General features: G+C 18.3%; 4 protein-coding genes across 4 annotated transcripts; 3 read left to right on the forward strand and 1 right to left on the reverse strand.

The window, feature by feature from the left end:
- Positions 1-524: 524 nt before the first annotated feature.
- PGAL8A_00255100 (aminomethyltransferase, putative) lies at positions 525-2,972 on the forward strand (the record flags this gene model as incomplete). The annotated part of the gene is made up of 1 exon (XM_028671292.1): positions 525-2,972. The coding sequence occupies one exon, from the start codon at positions 525-527 to the stop codon at positions 2,970-2,972; it is 2,448 nt and encodes an 815-aa protein (XP_028527959.1).
- Positions 2,973-4,850: 1,878 nt separating this feature from the next.
- On the forward strand, positions 4,851-7,043 carry PGAL8A_00255200 (krox-like protein, putative; the record flags this gene model as incomplete). The annotated part of the gene is made up of 1 exon (XM_028671293.1): positions 4,851-7,043. One exon carries the CDS (start codon positions 4,851-4,853, stop codon positions 7,041-7,043), a length of 2,193 nt encoding a protein of 730 aa, XP_028527960.1.
- A 1,417-nt stretch (positions 7,044-8,460) lies between these two features.
- On the forward strand, positions 8,461-11,478 carry HSP110 (heat shock protein 110, putative; the record flags this gene model as incomplete). Its single annotated transcript, XM_028671294.1, has 1 exon — positions 8,461-11,478. One exon carries the CDS (start codon positions 8,461-8,463, stop codon positions 11,476-11,478), a length of 3,018 nt encoding a protein of 1,005 aa, XP_028527961.1.
- Positions 11,479-13,768: 2,290 nt separating this feature from the next.
- On the reverse strand, positions 13,769-20,089 carry PGAL8A_00255400 (conserved Plasmodium protein, unknown function; the record flags this gene model as incomplete). The annotated part of the gene is made up of 3 exons (XM_028671295.1): positions 13,769-19,071; positions 19,396-19,601; positions 20,076-20,089. 3 exons carry the CDS (start codon positions 20,087-20,089, stop codon positions 13,769-13,771), a joined length of 5,523 nt encoding a protein of 1,840 aa, XP_028527962.1.
- Between the last annotated feature and the right edge of the window lie 37 nt (positions 20,090-20,126).

A 20,126-nucleotide genomic window follows, 5' to 3' on the forward strand; every position in this document is an offset into this window, starting at 1 on the left:
TTAACTAAAAAAAAAAAAAAAAAAAAAAAAGGAAAATAACATTTCACTTATGAAACATCTTTAAATATAATTAGATATATAAAAATGTCTTTTTTTATAAGTAATTAATATTTGTAATTATATTTTATAACATAATTAAATTAATTGAACTCAATAAGAACATTTTTTAATTTTTGATAAAATTTATTGTTACAAATTTATATTTAAAAATGAATAATTGAATTATTAATTGAAGAATTACTTTTTAATTTATTATTTTATTAAAATATATATACCTATATTAGCATTTTATAATTTGAGAAAATGGCATATATCTTTGTAATAATAAAAAGAAATAGTTGAGAAATAAAAAAAAAATTTAGATAAAAAAAATAGGGAGTATAATATAATATATTTGCATAAATAAATATAAATATAGGTGTATCTATTAATTTTTCTATGACTTACATTTTATAAAGCCATATATTTTTTTCTTTTTTTTATATTTTACTTCTTCTTTTTTTTTTTTTTTTTCTTATTTTGAAATGCAAAAACAATTTTCTATTTATAGAAATCATATTTGTTACAATAAAATAAAAAAATTTATCTGCGTTTTTCTAAATTCTTCTAATACTATTTTTCCTTGGAATTCTAAAAAGAATTTTGGAACATATGGAGCAGTGACAAGAAGAAAACAAAAGCAGAGAGAGAAATTTTACGAAGAAAAGTATAGGCATAACCCTAATAATATACCAAAATATTCCAAGGTAAAAAAAGGAAGTAGAGGTGGATGGATTAATAATCCTTTAAAGGAAGTTACTAAAAATAGTGGAAGTAATTTTATGTATGAAGATAAAATAAAAGAAGAATTAAAATCAGAAGAAAATGAATGCATTAAAAATCTTATAAAGGTTCGAAAGGAACTTATGAGTAAAGAATATTTTGATGATAATGTCATAAATAATAGTAAAATATTTAATAGTAATAATAGTTCTATGAATAAAAATAAAGAAAATAAGTTTTCTAATTTAAATTTTTTTTCCATATGTGAAGATTTCATTGAAAAAAAAAAAGAAATAATTCATAAGATTGAGAATCCCCAATACTTTGTTGATAAACATATAAATTCTTTGGTAAACGAATATAATAATATTAATACACTACATGAAAATTATAATGTAAATAGCTATCCTAAAACACCTGAATTTTTAAAAGATTTGAATAAAAAAAAAAAATATATCCCAAATCAGATTAGTGTAAAAAATTTCGAAGATGAGGAAAAAAAGGGAAATATAAATGAAATTCATACATGTGATAATGAAGGTAAAACTAATAAACTCTGTAATTCTATAAATAATATATTTAAATATGATTCAATGAATACAAACAATAACATCTCGTATAATGATTTAAAAAAAAATGATAATATTTCAAAAAACATTGTAATAAATAAGTATGACACTTCGAACAATGTTAAAAAAGAAAAAAACAGAAATGAATTGGACGATTTTATTAAAGTTAAAAATGAGGATTCTAATTTTCTTGGAGAAAAAATTGAAAATAAAAAAAGTGAAAATAGTTTAAAAGATTTATATATTGAGGACTTTTTAAATTATACAGATGAAAATGACTTAGATATCAGTTGCTTAGATGTCTTCACTGCGCTAAGTACAGTAGATAGGAATAGAATACTAGGTACATTTTTTAGTTCTATGAATGCTTCTTTCATTTTATATAACAATTGTATTATTCCATCAAAATTTGAGGAAGGAACAATAAATGAATATTTTAATACAAGAAATAATTGCTCTTTATTTGATAAATCATATCAACTTATAATTAAATTAAGAGGTAATGACTGTTTCTATATATGTAATCAATTTATATCTAGTGATTTAAATGACATGAAGAATTACGATACTTGTTACTCATGTATATTAGATAATAAATCTTTCATTATAGATACATGTTATGTATTAAAATGTGAAAATGAAGTAATATTAGTGACATCAGGATATTATAAAAGAGGTTTATATGAATTTTTAAGTGATTATATTTTATTTTGCAAAGATAGTGGAATGGATGTTAACATAGAAGTTGATATGAATAAAAGGGTATTATCTTTACAAGGTCCATTATCTAATATAGTTTTTAATGATATTTTAGAATATTATGCGTGGAAAAATAAGGATAAAAATGTAAGATATCTAAAAAACATTATAAAAAAGAATTATGAAAATGATATTTATTTTAAAGATGAAGAGAGTGATTTTTTTAAAATACCATATATGAGTTTTAAAAAATTAAACATGATAAAGAAGAACAATCAAATGAAGGAAGAAAGAAAAAATAATGAAAATGATAAATTTCATATGTATGAAATTTTATGCATAAGAGTTGGAGATACAGGAGAAGATGGGTATGAATTTATAGTTGACAATAGTATAAGTGATGTTTTTTCTCAACTATTCTTAAATCACATAAAAGTAAAATTAGCTGGTGCATATGCTTTAGATATATTAAGAATGGAATCTGGTATTCCTCAATATGGAATTGACATTTTTAAAAACACAACTCCTATTACTGCTTCTTTATCATGGACATTAAAATATAAAAAAATAAAAGAAAGAAGTATTTTTGGGTTTCAAAATCTTTTAAAAGAGTACAGTATGAAATCAAAAATATTACGTATTGGTCTTATATGTAATGAATTAATTTTTAAAACGTGCAAAATATTATCCTATCCATATAAAAAACCTATAGGATATGTAACTTCTTGCACATGGAGTCCTATATATAAAAAAAGAATAGCTCAAGGTTATATTAAAAGAGAATTTGCAAAAAATAATGAAAAAGTTCTTATATCTATTCCTACTGATATTCCCCAAGAATTTTCCAAAAAAAAAAAATATAAAATATTAAGAAGTAGATCTGCACATAAATTTACACTTGCTCAAGTTTGTGCATTACCTTTTGTTGAACATAAATATTAAGAAAAAAATAAAATAAATAATGCAAAATATAAAAAAAAATAATTGATCTCTTTATAATATCAATTAAAAAGGTATCTACCTTTTTTTTTTTTTTTTTTTTTTTTTTTTTTATTGTTTAAAGTTGTTTTTATTAAAATAATTTTAATTTGTTTTTCATATATTTTTATGAATACATATATACATTATATAAATTTTTTTTTTTTTTTTGCTGTTTTATTTTTAATCGTAAATTTTTTTCATGTTTTTTCTTTTTTTTTATTTTTTGTAAATATTACACACAATGAAATATTACAGAAAAAAAAAAAAAAAAGTTAATATTATTAAATCATATTATATATATATATATATATATAGTTAACATTCCTATTTTTAATAAAAAGAGAAAATATATCTATAAAGTATCCAATAAAATATTTTTTATTATAACATAATTTTTTAAATATTTTTTTATCAAAATATAAAAAAGCAAAGAATTTACTTATAAATTAATTTATTCATGTGATTTAAATTTTTTTTTTTTTTTTATAATGTGAAAATGAAATATTAACAGCATAAATATATACCTTTATAATTTTAAAAATAAATTATTTTTTTAACACTTTTTTTATTGAAGAATATATAATTTTTTTTTCATTTTAAATTTATAGTATAATTAACCTTTTTTTTTTAAAAAAAACAAAATGAAAAATGTATAAACAATATCTATGTATATATATAACTGGAAGTTTAATGTCGTTTTGAAAGTATAGCTTTTACATATAAAATATAAGAAAAAAAAAAACAATGCATTTATAATAAAGCTTTGAGGCCTTATAAAAATATATGGATTTAGTAAAAGGAAAATTAGTAAAAAATCTAAAAAATATTTTTAATTAAAAAAAAAAAAAAATATAGAAGTAAAAAGATTTTAAATGGAATAAAAATACAAATGTGTTTATAAAAATTAGAATAACATTTTTTTGAAGGAATTTTTATAACTCTTCTAATTAAAATTACCTAAGAATATAAGAAAAACGATTAAAAATATTTACATTTTTTTATAATTATTACTACGTTTAATAAGAAGTAAAGTAGAAAAAAAAAAATATATATATATTTATATAGAATATCTTTTTAAAAATTTTATTACTAATTTTTTTATTTAAACATTTTTAATTTCATTTTTTTGTACAATTTACTAAATTTATTGATAATATAAATAATAATTTTAAGAGAAAAATTCAAGTATAAAATACTTATTAGCAAAAAATTAAACTATATAATAATGTTACAAATTTTAACTATTTTTATTTTATTACATTAAAAATTAAATTTTTATATAGTTAACAGTTATTTAATATATTTTTGGTAAACTTTACTAAAGAATAATAAAAAATAACATTAATGTAAATTTAGAACATTGAAGAAATAAAGTTATTACAATAAAGTACCAACGTACAAAGTATATTCTTGATTGTAATTATTTTTTTTCAATATGAGTTTACTAAACAATTTCATTTTTTAAAGTATTTAAATTCTTTTTATTATTTATAAAATAATGTATATTTTAATAAATTATTATTTTTACATAAATATAAATATATATATATTTTTATTTATAATATTTCGTGAATAAAATAGAGATATATTAAATATTCTTAAACGAATTAAATGAAATTATTAAGTCTTATTGAGAAAAATGAGATTTGTTAAAAATGTTTGTTGAAATTTTTTATTTAATAAAAATAAATATTTCATAATTTTTCTTTTTTCATTTTTTTTTATAAGAACAATCATATGTACATATATATATATACATATATATATATATATACATATATAATATTTTTTTTATGTATATTTTTTGATTCCATAAATCCTTAATAAAAATTGATAAATATGGGAGAAGGATATTCAAAAAATACATTGAAATATGGAAATTTGAGTGAGAAAGATGTAGAAAATATAAGAAAGAAATTTAATTTAAATAAAAAAGAAATAAATGAAAAAGTCAGTACTCTAGATTTTATCTATGTATATCCTCACATATTAAGACCATATATTGCTTTAGTTCTACCTTCCTTTCATGAAGTGCTTAGAAAAAAAGGTAAAAAAAATAAAGAAAAGTTAAATAATTATGGATTTAATTATGCTATTAATATTTTATTTAATAAAAACAGTAAAAAACTAAGTAATGAAATATCTTTACAAGAAATAATTAATATATTATCCTATATAAATAATAGGAAAAGCAGAGTTATTATAAGAATTTTATTTATGAGTTTTTTAAGATATAGTATATCGAACAATAATGAATCTGATAAAGTAAGAATTATTAATGAAAATGCAAGTGATAATAATAAGGACATTGATAAATTAAACATTAATAATTTAAACATTAATAAATTACCAATTGAAAATGATAAGAAAGAAGATGATCTAAATATGATAGAGAAAGAAGATTCTTCTTATAACAATGAGCCAAATATATACAATAATGAAAATGATAAAGAGGAATTAAGCAGATTAAATAATTCCCTTAAATTTGTTCTTTCAGATTCTAATGTAAACATAATAAATAAAAACAGTAAAAGAGAAAGAAATTACAAATTTATAAATGATAATATTTTTTTTTTGGATAAAAATAAAATAAAATATCATTATCCTAAAAATTACAATGTGAAGGATTTAATATCTGTAGAAGAAGCATTACATCATCTTTTTACATATATGTATATTGAACAGTTATATTTATTGTGTCCATGTAATTTATTATTTAAAATAACAAATAAAAACCAAATATCAGAAAAAAAAATATTTTTAAATAAATCAAAGTCAAATTTAAATGAAGATTTTATAATAAATAGAAAAAATAGTTGGGACTTAACCTTTTTTTTTAAGGAACTCTTTTTTTCTTTAGAAACTAATTTAGATTTCCGAAATATAATTATTGGTTTTAGATTGTATGTTAATTCTATAGATAGTAGTAAACATTCTATATATTACACAATGATAGAATACATTAATTCAAATTTTGTAAATTTAAGTAACATTTATGCAGATGCAACTTTTAAGCATTTTACAGATAATGAAAATATAATAACTAACGAAAAGAAAAAGGAAGAAAATGCAGAAGAAAATAATATAACAAATTTTAATGATATATGCATAAATAGTATTGAACTGATACATTCTATTTATACAAACATGAAAAAAAATGAAATAAAAAATCAAGAAAGCAAAGAAAGTTTATCAAAAGAGGATACATATAAAAAATCCTCTTCTATATTAGAAATTCAAAATGAAACTAACGGATGGAGAGGATTATTTTTAAATAAAACTAGCAAAATACTAACTGATGAAATTGTTTTTAGTTTGAGACAATGTTCTACCTGTTTTACAAATAATGAATGGTATAGATTATATGCTTCATGGAAACAAGGAATAAGTTTTAATAGATTTATTAACTCTGTTTTTCATTATCCATCTCCTATTGTAATTGTAATTAAGACAGATGATAATCAAATATTAGGTGGAGTATGTACTACTCCTCTAAAAGATTCTCATTTGTTTCATGGTTCTTCAAATGATTTTTTATTTTCTGCTTATCCAGTTTTTAGAATTATTAGAACAAATCATTTAGGTAATAATTATGTTTACTTAAATAGTAAAAATTCTTTCTATCCTAAAGGTTTAGGATTTGGAGGAAAAACTGAATGTTTTAGATTATTTTTGAGTGATGAATTTAAAGAATCTTACTGTACACAGAGTGATTACACATATAAAAGTGGACATTTATATTTTCCTCATCACAAAAAAGAAAAAGATAGTAATAATATTGATGATGATGACGATGATGATGTAGACTCATTTTTATGTAAATTATCTATTAATGAAGTAGAAGCTTGGGGGTGTGGTAATGAAAAATCTTTAGAAGAGCAACGACTATCTTTTGAAAGTGAAGAAGCTTGTAAGCAAGAAAGGAGATCAATTGATAAATCTAAAATTGTTCAGAATAGTTTTGATAAAGAATTTTTACTACCAAAAGTTTTTGTTGGGGGAAATTATGATGAATTTGCACATGATTCATAATACATGAATATATTTATTTAAATTATATATATATATATTTTTTTTTTTTTTTTTTTTTTTTTTTTTTAGATATTTTATATGTAAATATTTTTTTTTTTTTAGTAATTTAAAAAAATAAGCAATTTTTATTTCATTTATTAATTTATACAATAAAAAAAAAAAAAAAATATATATTTTTTTTTTTTAAATATAAATCTTTATAAAGTCTAACAAATATTTTTAGGTTATTCATTTAATTTAAATAAAATAGTTTATTTAATTAATAATTTTTATTATCTTTAAAAACAAAACATGATTATATTTAAGGAAGGCTTTTTTTTTTTTTTTTTTTTCTTATTACATCAATATATTATAAACTTCATTTATAAATAGGAATGAATTATTTTTCAATATTAATGACAAATTAATATTAATGTCTTTATTTAAATGTCCTTTTTATATGAAGTATATTTTCCATATATATTTTTATTCCTGTTCTGTTATTCCAATTATTTATTGACATAAATCTGTGTTGTTTGATGTTATATTCATTTTAACATTTAATTTAATTTTCGTTAACTTTATTAAAACTATTTTTTTTTTTTATATGATAATATATATCTTAGTATTTAAAGTTAACCTTAAAAAATTTAAAAAAAAGATATTTTTTTTTTTTTAAATATATACTTATAACTGCTTATTATTTGAAATATTTTCTAAATTATAAAAATAAATATATATATATATATATATATATATGTATATGATAATTTTTTAACAAATCATTGTTTATATTATAATGTTCTTATTTATTAAATTAAGAAAAAAGATGTATATTTTTACAAATTAATTCATATTTCTATTTTAAAAATACTATTATATTGTTATTTTAATTTCTTCTCCTTTTAAATATATATTGAATAAAGGAAAATTTTTTTGAATAATGTGTTTATTTTAGATGTTAATAAAAAATATATTCTCAAAAAAAAAAAAAAAAAAAAAAAAAAAAAAAAATAGCATTAATGAGCACATACTAAATTTGATACATAAAAAAAAAAAAAAAAAAAAAAAAAAATACTAAAATTAATGATATAATTTACTAAAATATTAATCTAAAATATATTTGAATTAATCATAAAATTTATTAAAAAAAAAAAAAAAAAAAAAATAAAGTATTTTTGTTAGTTTTGATTTTTCAGATTATGATAAATTAACGAATTTATGTTTATACAACTAACAATGTCAAGTATTTAATTAAAGAGAAAAAAATGACAAAATTATTATTTAAATGAATTTGTTTTATTAATAATTATATTTATTTCCCTTTTTCTCTTTTTTATTTTTTTTTTTTTCTTATTTATATATGATATAAAATTACACTTGTAAGAGAAGTTTTGAGTTTAAAAAATTGATTTTAAAGATATACTAATAATAAAAAATGAAATTAATATTTTTTTTTATTTTAAATATTTTAAGCTATAAATTATTTGTAACAAGTACATCATTATTAGGTATAGATTTTGGTAATGAGTTTATAAAAGTTTCCATTGTATCACCTGGTAAAGGTTTTAATATATTAATAAATAATCAAAGTAAAAGAAAAATAAATAACGTAATATCTTTTGCCAGTAAATTTCGATCATATGATGCAGATGCGAATATATATAGCACAAAATATCCTCACTTAACTTTAATAAATAGTAATAGCTTTTTAGGGTTTAACTTATTTGATAAATTAAAAAACAAAGAAAATTTTAATATTGAGAATTATGATGAAAATGATGAATTTTTTAATGATATAAATAACTATGATTTTAATAATGACATTGCATCAAAATATTACGGTTATGATTATAATGTAGATCATAGAAGGGGTACAATTAATATAAAATTAAAAAATGAAATGATATTATCTTCTGAAGAAATAACAGCAAATATATTAAATTATATAAAAAAATTAGCACTTACTCATTTAAATATTGATTATAAATATAATAAAAATCTTAATGTAAATATTGGTTGTGTTATTTCAGTACCCTGTAATTATTCTCAAAGAAAAAAACAGGCATTATTAAATGCAACCAAAATAGCAGGTTTAGAATTATTAGGAATTATTAATGGGGTTACTGCTGCAGCTATCCATAATGTACATGACCTACCATTAAATACAACAAAATTAACTATGTATTTAGATATAGGTAGTAAAAATATTAATGTGGGAATTGCTACTATTAGTAATGTAGAAAAAGATAAGGTTCATTCAAGAAGTGTAAGAGTTTATGCATGTGAGTCATTAGAAAATAGTTCTGGAAATAAAATAGACATAATTTTGGCAGAATATTTAAGAAAAAAGTTTGAAGAAAAACATAATGTTTCTATTGTGAATGATAAAAAAGCAATGAGAAAATTACTTATTGCTGCAAATAAAGCAAAATTGATATTAAGTGCAAAAAAATCAGCTGATGTTTTTATAGAAAGTTTATATAATAATAAAAGTTTATCAGAAAATATAATAAGACAACAATTTGAAGAATTAATTGCACAAATTATTGATGATATTAAAATTCCAATTAATAATGCTCTCAAAAAAGCTTCTTTTGAAATTAAAGATATTGAAGCTCTAGAATTAATTGGATCAGCATGGAGAGTACCAAAAATTCTAAATGAAATAACTAATTTTTTTCATCCATTAAAAGTTGGTATGCATTTAAACAGTGATGAAGCTATTACTATGGGATCTTTGTTTATTGCTGCTTACAATAGTCATAATTTTCGTTTAAAAAATTTGGAATATTCTGATATAATTTCAAATGATTATCAGATTTTAGTTAGTTATGATGATCCTACTAACGAAGAAAAAAATATCTCTCCAAAAGAATTAATTAATTATAACTCTAAATATCCAGTTAATAAAAGTGTTATTTTGAAATATAAAGATAATTTAAAATTTTCAGTATATGAAAATGGAAAAATGATTAACCAATACTCTATAGTAAATTTAGATGAAACTACTAAAAAAAAATATGAACATTTAGACGCACCCAAAATAAATTTAAAATTTCGACTTGATAAATTTGGTATTTTAAATTTAGAAAAAATTGCGGTTATTTATGAAGAAGAAAGGGAAATTGTAGAAGTTAAAAAAGAGAAAAATTCAGAAAATAAAGAAGAATCAAAAGATGATTCAAAAGATGAATCAAAAGAAGAATCAAAAGAAGAATCAAAAGAAGAATCAAAAGAAGAATCAAAAGATGAATCAAAAGAAGAATCAAAAGATGAGTCAAAAGATGAATCAAAAGAAGAATCAAAAGATGAACCAAAAGAAGAATCAAAAGATGAATCAAAAGATGAATCAAAAGATGAATCAAAAGATGAATCAAAAGAAGAATCAAAAGATGAGTCAAAAGAAGAATCAAAAGATGAGTCAAAAGATGAATCAAAAGAAGAAACAAAAGAATCGAAAGAAGAAACAAAAGAAGAAACAATAGAAGAAAAAAAAGAAGGAAATGAAAATATAAAAAAAAAGACTGAAATTATAAAACATAAAATTCATCTAACATACGAATCTAGAGATATAAAACCTTTGCCTTTAACTAATGAAGAAATAAAAAATAAAAAGGAACTTTTAAAAAATTTGGATGATCATGATATTAATATTTTTCTTAAATCAGAAGCAAAAAATAACTTAGAATCCTTTATATATGAAACAAGAAGTAAAATGAAACAAGATATATTTAAGCAGGTTTCAAAAGAAGAAACAAGAAATAATTACTTAAATAAATTAGAGGAATATGAAGAATGGTTATACACAGAAAATGATGAATCATTGGAATCTGTAAATATGAAGATAAAAGAATTAGAAGATATTTATATGCCAATTAAAGAAAGAGCCTATGAATTAGAAGTGAGAGATAAACTTATTGAGAAAACTAATTTAGATATAAAAGAAATGAAAGAAAAAATTAAAGATATGTCTGAAAAAAAACCATGGGCAATGGATACAATTAAAATGGTTAATGATTCATTGGAAAAAGAAATATTATGGTGGAAGAATGCTCAAGAAGAGCAGAAAAAATTAGACAACTATTCATCTCCATTCTTTAAATCTAGTGAAGTAGAATTAAAGTTTAAATCAATTGGTTCTTTAATAAAAACTTTAGAAAAGTTGAAAAAACCTGTAGAGAAAAAAGAAACAAAGGAAAATAACAAAGATTCGGATGAAAAAAAAGAAGAAAATTCAGAAAAAGAAAGAAATCCAAAAAAAGAAAATAATGAAGAAAAAGAAAAAAGCTCAAGTAAAAATAACATAGAAGAAACGTCAGATGATATAGGAGATAATTATAAAAATACAAATGAATCAGAAATTAATGTTGAAAAAGAAAATAATATAAATGAAACAAATAGTAATTCACAAGAGAACAAAAACGATACTTCTGAACAAAAAGATGAGCTATAAAAAAAAAAAAAAATAAATAAATAAAATAAAATTTTTAACTTTTTTTATTATATAAATGTTTTTATTTATATAACTATTTTTATTAGTGCACTAATGAAATTATTTTATTGTTATTTTATTTTATTTTAATATATTTTTTATCGTATTTTATTTTTTTTTTTTATCCCTAAATTTGTTTTATTGAATATCTATTATAAATATATATGTATATATTTTTCTTTTATTAAACAATTTTTTTTTTTTTTTTGAGAATCCTTGAATTGTTAAATAAAGAAAAAATTATATTGAAGAATACTATCTTGCAATATTCTATCTATAATATATATACAAAGTAGAAAGTATTCACAAAATGGGTATTTTAAATACTTATAATTTAGAATACCCTTATAAAAAAAGTTAATTTTTCAAATACAAAGAAAATCATTTAATTTTAGCCTTTCAAAATCTGTAATGTTGTGCAGGTTGTTGACTATGTAAAAAAAAGAAATTTTTAAAATATACTTCATGAATATAAAAGAATGGCAAAATTGATATCAAATATAACGTTAAAATATAAATATAGACAATATTCAAATTTAATATATTTAAATATTTTCACATTTCTTTTAATAACATTCGAGGGTTTTAATTTATATATCTTTTTTTTTCTATTTTTTCAAATAATCTTTAATTATTAAATTATTAGAACAAAAAGAAAGTGTTTATCCTTCATTATTATAATTGCAACATTACTTTTGTTTATAAAATTTTGTAAAATTTGTGATAATAAAATATTCTAAATCTAGTATATTTTTTTCTTTTTTACATAATTCATTAATATATTTATTATTTTTATAGAAAAATTCTAACACCATTAAATTTTTTTTTTTTTTTTTTTGTTGTTGTTGTTTCAACTAAAAACACACGAATTTTCTTTTAATTGCCAAAAACATATTAGTATTAAAATGAAATTTTACTATTAATATTTTCTTTCTATTCTATAATTCTTTGATATTTCAAAGATTTAAAAATATTAGAAAATTTGTAATTTTCATATTTTAATTTTTATCACTTCACAAATTGTCAAAAATAACAAAAATTTACATTGCAAAAAATAAAAAATTTCTAAATTTATATTCAACACAATTAAAAATGTAATGAATTAACAAATATTTGTTGAATAAAAAAAGTATATTCATATGTAAACATATATTAATATATATTTTTACATAAAAGATATTTTAACAAAAAAAAGGAAAAAAAAAAAAAAAAATTAATTAAAACATATAATTATGATAAATAACAAACTATAATTATTCATGAAATTTATTTAAATTTATAATTTCTTTTATTTAATAACTATGTGTATATATAAAAAAAAAAAAAAAATATACTAATTCATATTTAATATTTTCTTATATAAATCACAGCTATTATTGAAAAGGCAAAATAAAAATTAAATATAATCAAAGTAAAAAAAAAAAAAAAATGTAAAATACATATATTTATTTTCTAAATAGACAAAAATAAATAAAATTTAAAAAAAAAAAATTGTGTAATGTTTATCATTTTAACTATAAAAATAAGAATTTTTTTTTTTTTTTTTATTACTATACATATTATTAATTTTACAAATACACACATTTATATTCTCTTTTTCTTTGGATTTTTTAATTTTCATTAAAAAAATTGTTTTAAAAATAGGTAACACATAATTATTTGAATTTAAGAATAATATTTTAACAAAAAAAAAAAAAAAAAAAAAAAAAAAAAAAAAAAAAAAAAAAAAAAAAAAAAAGAAAAAAAAAAAAAATAATAATAATAATAATAAAAGAAAAGAAAAAATATTTTAGTAGAAAATGTGCTCCTTTCCCATATAGTATAAGAAATTTTTGCATTACAGATTAAATTCTTCATAAATAATCAATGGTTCATGAATTTTTTTAAATAATTTGTTCATTTAAATAAATATGTTAACAATTTAAAGATTTATATTTTTCTAAAAAAAAAAGGATTTAAAATATTGTATCAACAAATAATATTTATATTTTTCATTTATATTAGACATATTCCATACATGTTTAATTTTATTTTAATCAACAAATAGTTCAGTTCACTTAATAAAAAATATTCTTATTATACAATTTATCAAACAAAAAATCATAGATAATGTCATACATGTACTTTTAATATTTCTTTAATTATTTATGTTTTACTTTCATTAATTACATATATTTTTGACACATTTTCATATAGATTAACATTTATTTAAAATTTTTTTTTTTTTTTTTTTTTTTTTTAATGTCACATATTATGCAGTAATATCGTTTATGTTTTGTTTAATTAAATCATCATTCGATAATAAGTTTATAAATGTTTTATATTTTTTTTCTTTATATGATATTTTTTTATTATTTATAACATTTAATGATGAATTATAGTCAGAAATTTTGTTTTTATAAACTTGAAAAATTATTCCTTTATTTGATTTTATATCTTTATTTTTATTTTCATCATTGATATCAGTATATTGTAATATTTCATAATTATTATTACACTTTTCATTAAATTTACATATTTTTACATCTGAATGTTCAACATAATTATTAGTCGTATCTTCTATTTGACTTATTTTTTCAGTGAAATTAATTTTATTATTTTTCTTAAAATTATTATTACTATAATTATCGTTATAAATATAACTATTATTATTATCACTATTTATGTCATTGTAATTATTATTATTATTAATATTATTATCTTTATTATTATTACTAATATTATCATTATTATTACTAATATTATTATTATTATTATTATTATTATTATTATTATCATTATGATTATCATTATTTATGTCATTGAAATTAGTACTATTATAATTATTATTATGGTTGTTATTATTACCGTTATTACAATTATTTGCTTCATTATTATAATAATTATCATTATGACTATCATTGTTATTATTATTATTATTATAACTATCATTGTTATTATTATTATTATTATGATTATTATTGTTATCATTATGACTATCATTGTTATTATTATTATTATTATTATGACTATCATTGTTATCATTATGACTATCACTGTTATTATTATTATTATTATTATTATTATTATTATTATTATTATTGTTATTATTATTATTATTATTATCATTATTATCATTATTATCATTATTATCATGCTCATCATTATTATTATTATCAATATTATCGTTATCATTATCACTATCATTATTATTATCGTTGTCATCATCATTGTCAATATGATCGTCTTTATTATTGTTATTGTTATTGTTATTGTTATTGTTATTGTTATTGTTCTTATTGTCAATAATCTCATTATCGTTATAGTTGTTATTTTTTTCATATTTATTTAATTTTTTTTCATTTTTCATTTTTTGATTATCATTCGCTTTTCCATTATGATTCCCATTAATTCTGCATTTACTTTTTTCATTGTTTTTGTTCTCACATTGAATAAATTTGTTTTTCATTCCCATATCATTATATAATTTATAAGATCTAAAATTGTTATTAAAATCCATATAATTATCAACCTTTTTTTTTCTAGAATTTAACTTCACATTATATACATTAATAGCAGTACTATTTTCACTTTCCTCTGAATCATGAAAATATTCGTTTCCTAAATTTATTTCGTTAATAATATTATCGCAACCATTATAAAGCCTATTTTTGTTATTTACAAGATATTCCTCTTTGTTTTTTTTTTCTAAATTGCAATAAGATATCTTCTTGCCATTATTTTGATATCGAATTGGTTTAAAAATATTATTATTATTATCACAATTTAAAAAATTTATTTTATTTCCATTTGTATTATAATCAATACAATTATAATCGTTTATATATTCACTATCATTATCATTGTTACTTATCATATCATTCATATTTTTATTATTTATAATACTATATTTAAGGTTATTATCGTTATATGTGCTTAAAAAAAATAAGTTTTTTACATTGTTATATATAGGAGATGATAAATCAAAATGAGTACCGCTGTTTGAATTAATATTATTTAAAAGAATATCCGAGTTCATACTTGCATTAATAGCAGATCTATAATTAAGCTTATCATTAATGCACATATCTTCATTAAAATTATTGCAAGTTTTATTTTTATATATATTATAATGATCAACAAAATTATTAGAATTATCAAACTTACAATTAAAATTATAATTATCAATATATGGAGAAAAGTATTTCATTTGAAATTTATTATATTCTCTTCTCTTATTAAAATCATTTTTATTATTATTGGATTTAGTTATTTCATTTTTTTCATGACAATTCTCGTTATATGCTCCTTCCTCGTTGTTATAATATTTTTTTCTACAACAATAATATTCATTATTAAAATCATTTTTATAAAACATTGAATTAAAAATTCTATTACCTAAAGCTTTATTTTTTAGAATATTTGTTTTTAAGTGTTTTGTTAAATCACACTCATTTTCCTGAAAAGGTGTTTGTATTTTATTGATATTTTCATTAAAGCATTCATTAATAAAAATATTTTTGTTTACATCTTCAATTAATGATTTTTCAATTTGGTCATTGTTGACTGATTTTTTCAGTTTTTTATTGCAAATATTTCTCCTCTCAGCTAAATCTATTATAATATTCTTTTTATGAGAATTTACTTTCTTTATTTTTTTATTTTTCAATGCAACTTCTTTTGGTTCATATAAATCTTTTACATTATTATTTAATGAAATGTTATTATCATCAATTTTTGAAAATTTTTTAAACTTTTCTTTAATACATTCATTTATTTTAATCTTATTTATAAAAGTGTTATTTAAATTAGTTTTCAAATCATAATTAAAATATTTACTGATATCTCTATCCTCTTTTAATGTATTATTAATATTGTTTTTAATTATTTTATCTATTTTTTCATCTCCATTTCTAATATATTTATTTTCCTTGTTTTTATATACCAATTTATCATGATCCTCTTTGAATGCAAGTGTATTTGTTAAATTTTGAAAAAAAAATTTATTGTTTTTTATATTTTCTTTATCAGAAAAATTTGAGCATTGATCATCATTTTTTAACAGAGAATTATATTTTAACGTAATATCATTCATATTAGTCAAATTAAGAAAATTTTCCGTAGAATAACTACAACAATTATCTTTTTTTAAATCATTTCTTGAATTTATATTGTTAACAATAATTTCCAAATTTTTCTTATTAACTTCATTAAGAAAATTATTCTGTATTTGTTTTCCTATTAAAATGTTATCATTCGAATAATTGTCATGATTATTCGTATTTTTATATAAACAATAGTTGAGTACTTCATTATTTTTATTAATGTGACAATATGATTGTTGAAACATATTTTCATTAAAATTATTTTGATAATTTTTATAATTAGAAGACTCTACTATTTTTTCTGAACTAGTGTTACAATTAGATAAAAAATTATTACTTAAAATATCAACGTTCTTACAAAAATCTAAAGGGGGAGTTTTTATTTCATTATGCAAAAAGAATTTATCTTCTATATTTTTTTTTTCATAATTTTCGTTTATATTATTATTAATTTTATTAATATCATTATAATTATAGTTATTACTATTTATATTATTATTATTATTGATACCAAAATTTTTATTTTCACATTTATTAATTACACTTATTACACCTTGATTGCGATTATTAAAATAATTATTTCTATTTTCATTGTTTCTACCTTTAAAATATTTATTCTGATTTTTATTAATGCTATTATTATTTTCATTATTGTTCTTGTTATAAATACTTCTACTATTATAAGTATTGCTATTTATATTACAGCTACTGGGATTTTTTTTATTTTCATGATTGTTATTATTACTAATGTTTTTATTATAATTGTAATTATTATTATTATAATTACTGTTATTGTTATTATTGTTATTATTATTATTATCATAATTACTGTTATTATCATTATTATTATTATTATTATTATTGTTATTATTATTATTATTGTTATTATTATTATTATTGTTATTATTGTTATTATTATTATTGTTATTATTATTATTATTATTATTGTTATTATTATTATTATTGTTATTATTATTATTATTATTGTTATTATTATTATTATTATTATTATTATTATTATTATTATTATTATTATTATTATTATTATTATTATTATCATTATTATTATTATGGTTGCTATTATGACTGTTATTACAGTTATCTGTTTCATTATTATTATTCCTATTATTATTCTCTTCGTCATCATCATCATCATCATCTTCTTCTTCGTTGTTATTTTCTTCATTAATTTCATTACTGTTGTTATTTTCTTCATTATTTTCCTCATTGTTATTTTCTATGATATTTTGATTATTTTCAACATTGTTTTCTATATTGTTTTCGTTAGTTTCATTATTTTCATTATTATTATTATTGTAATTATGATAATTTGCTTGTGTTATATTATGATTATTATTTCTATTTTCAATTAGATTATAACAATTTCTAATACCAAAAATTCTATATTCATTTTGATAATTTAATAATGACATTAAATTATCAACTCTATAAGGTGCATAAGAATTTTGTAAGGAATTGGAAGTATTAGTAAGATCAATATATTGATTTCTTTCATAATTATTTCTATTATTATCTTCTAAATTAGTGTTATTTCTTTGTGTTGAATTGGAGTTACTTTTTTCATTATTAGTTGTTTCTGATGAATCAATAACTTCTTTGTTTTCAATAATATCAATAACGCCACTCTTAAAAGGGATAGCTTCATCTACTCTAAAATTTACGACACTTCTGCCTACTTGTAGTGACATTGTATCTCTTGGAAATATTTCTCTTGCTTTTCTTAAAGCAACTAATGTACCAAATTTTGAGTTATGATCTTCTAATTTAAATAAACCTTTATCATATTTAATTGTAGCATGATATCTCGAAATAGATACATCAGGGATTCTAACATCTGATTCATGTCCTCTTCCTAATTTGAGATATTTTTTATCAGCAAAGCTAATTAAATGAACTCCTTTACTTGTTTGTCCAATTATGTTATCTAAAACTATTAAAGGTGTCTTTAAATTAGGTATTTTAACTAGTTGAACTAATTCATCATTTTGTTTTATACTTTTCGGATATTTTGATTTGCATAACTCACAACTTATATCCTTTATAAAAACAGATCCTGAAAACAATTGTTCATTTAAATTTAATCTCCCATTTATCCATTTTCTTAAGCACAATAAATGAGCATATTTAATAGAACCTTTACAGTCACACGGGCATATTAAAGGATCATTTTCTTGATTTCCTTCTATCAAACATATTCTACATTGTATATTTGAAGAATCTAAAATAGTTTCACATTTTTTTGAAGGATTATCATCTAATTTTAAAGAATTTAAGGTATCAACCGATTCAATAAATTGCCTTACTTTTAAACGAAATCTTCCTAATTTTATAATATCATTCTCATGTAACGCATAATACTTCTCTGGTAAATCTTTTACTATTATCCACAATTTTTTTATATTATATTGATTACTTAAAGAGTGCTCTGCTGGAGTTATAATATATCTGTCTAAAATATTGAATAAAATTTAAAACACATAAAATTACATTATTTATAATAAAATAAATATTAATGAAAAATATATAATAATAAAAAATTTATTTAAATAGCTCTTTTTTTTATTATAACAAATATTTCTTAAATATACAAAAAAAAAAAAAAAAATGCATCACAAAACTTATAAATGTTTATAGATTATAAAGAAATTTTTTTTTTCTTTTTTTTAATAAAACTCAACATTAATATATAAAATGTAATAATAAAATTATAAAAATAAAATAAAAACAAAATAAAATCCATGAAAATCATTTATATTTTGCTTTTTTGTGTTACCTTCTTCAGGTCGTACTGATAAAAGATAATCTTGAGCTGTATTGGGTAAACATTGAGGATTATCAGCTACACATGAAACTTGTGCTTTTGAACGAAAGAGTTTTATTGCAGTTGATATTAAAAAGCTTTTTTTATTCACTTGCTGTGCTTCATAATCAAATAGGTCATGACTATCACGAGTCCATGTTTTTGTTTCAACTCTTAACCTAATAAAAAAAAAAAAAAAAAAAAAAAAAAGCTTATAGTGCCAATATCATATTATATTATTATTTCCTTGTTATTAATATTTCATTTTGTTTTTTTTTTTTTTTTTTTTCATAAATATTATTAGGAAAACATTTAAGTATCAATGTTATTTTTATAAATTTAATGAAATAATTTATCTATTATATTTCGATAGATATAGAGAATACATGTTACAAAAAATAAATGTGTATAAAATGTATATAAATTTATTACATTTTCCTGTATATGGTTTAATGCGTAATTTTGAAATATGAACAAAATCACCATAAAAAAAATTGCTAAAGATCCATATATAGAAACTAGCCGTTCTATAAATATCAATCTTTTTTATTTTTTTTTTTTTATTATTTTTTTTTTTTTGTTATATTGGTGTAATAATTACAACTTATGTTAGTACAGGAATTTTTAATTCCTCAATTAATAAAAATTGGAACTGTATAATTATCATTTAATTATTTCTTTTTTTTTTTTTTTTTTTTTTTATT

This window comes from Plasmodium gallinaceum, assembly GCF_900005855.1.
Source record: "Plasmodium gallinaceum strain 8A genome assembly, contig: PGAL8A_v1_76, whole genome shotgun sequence".
NCBI lineage: Eukaryota > Apicomplexa > Aconoidasida > Haemosporida > Plasmodiidae > Plasmodium > Plasmodium gallinaceum.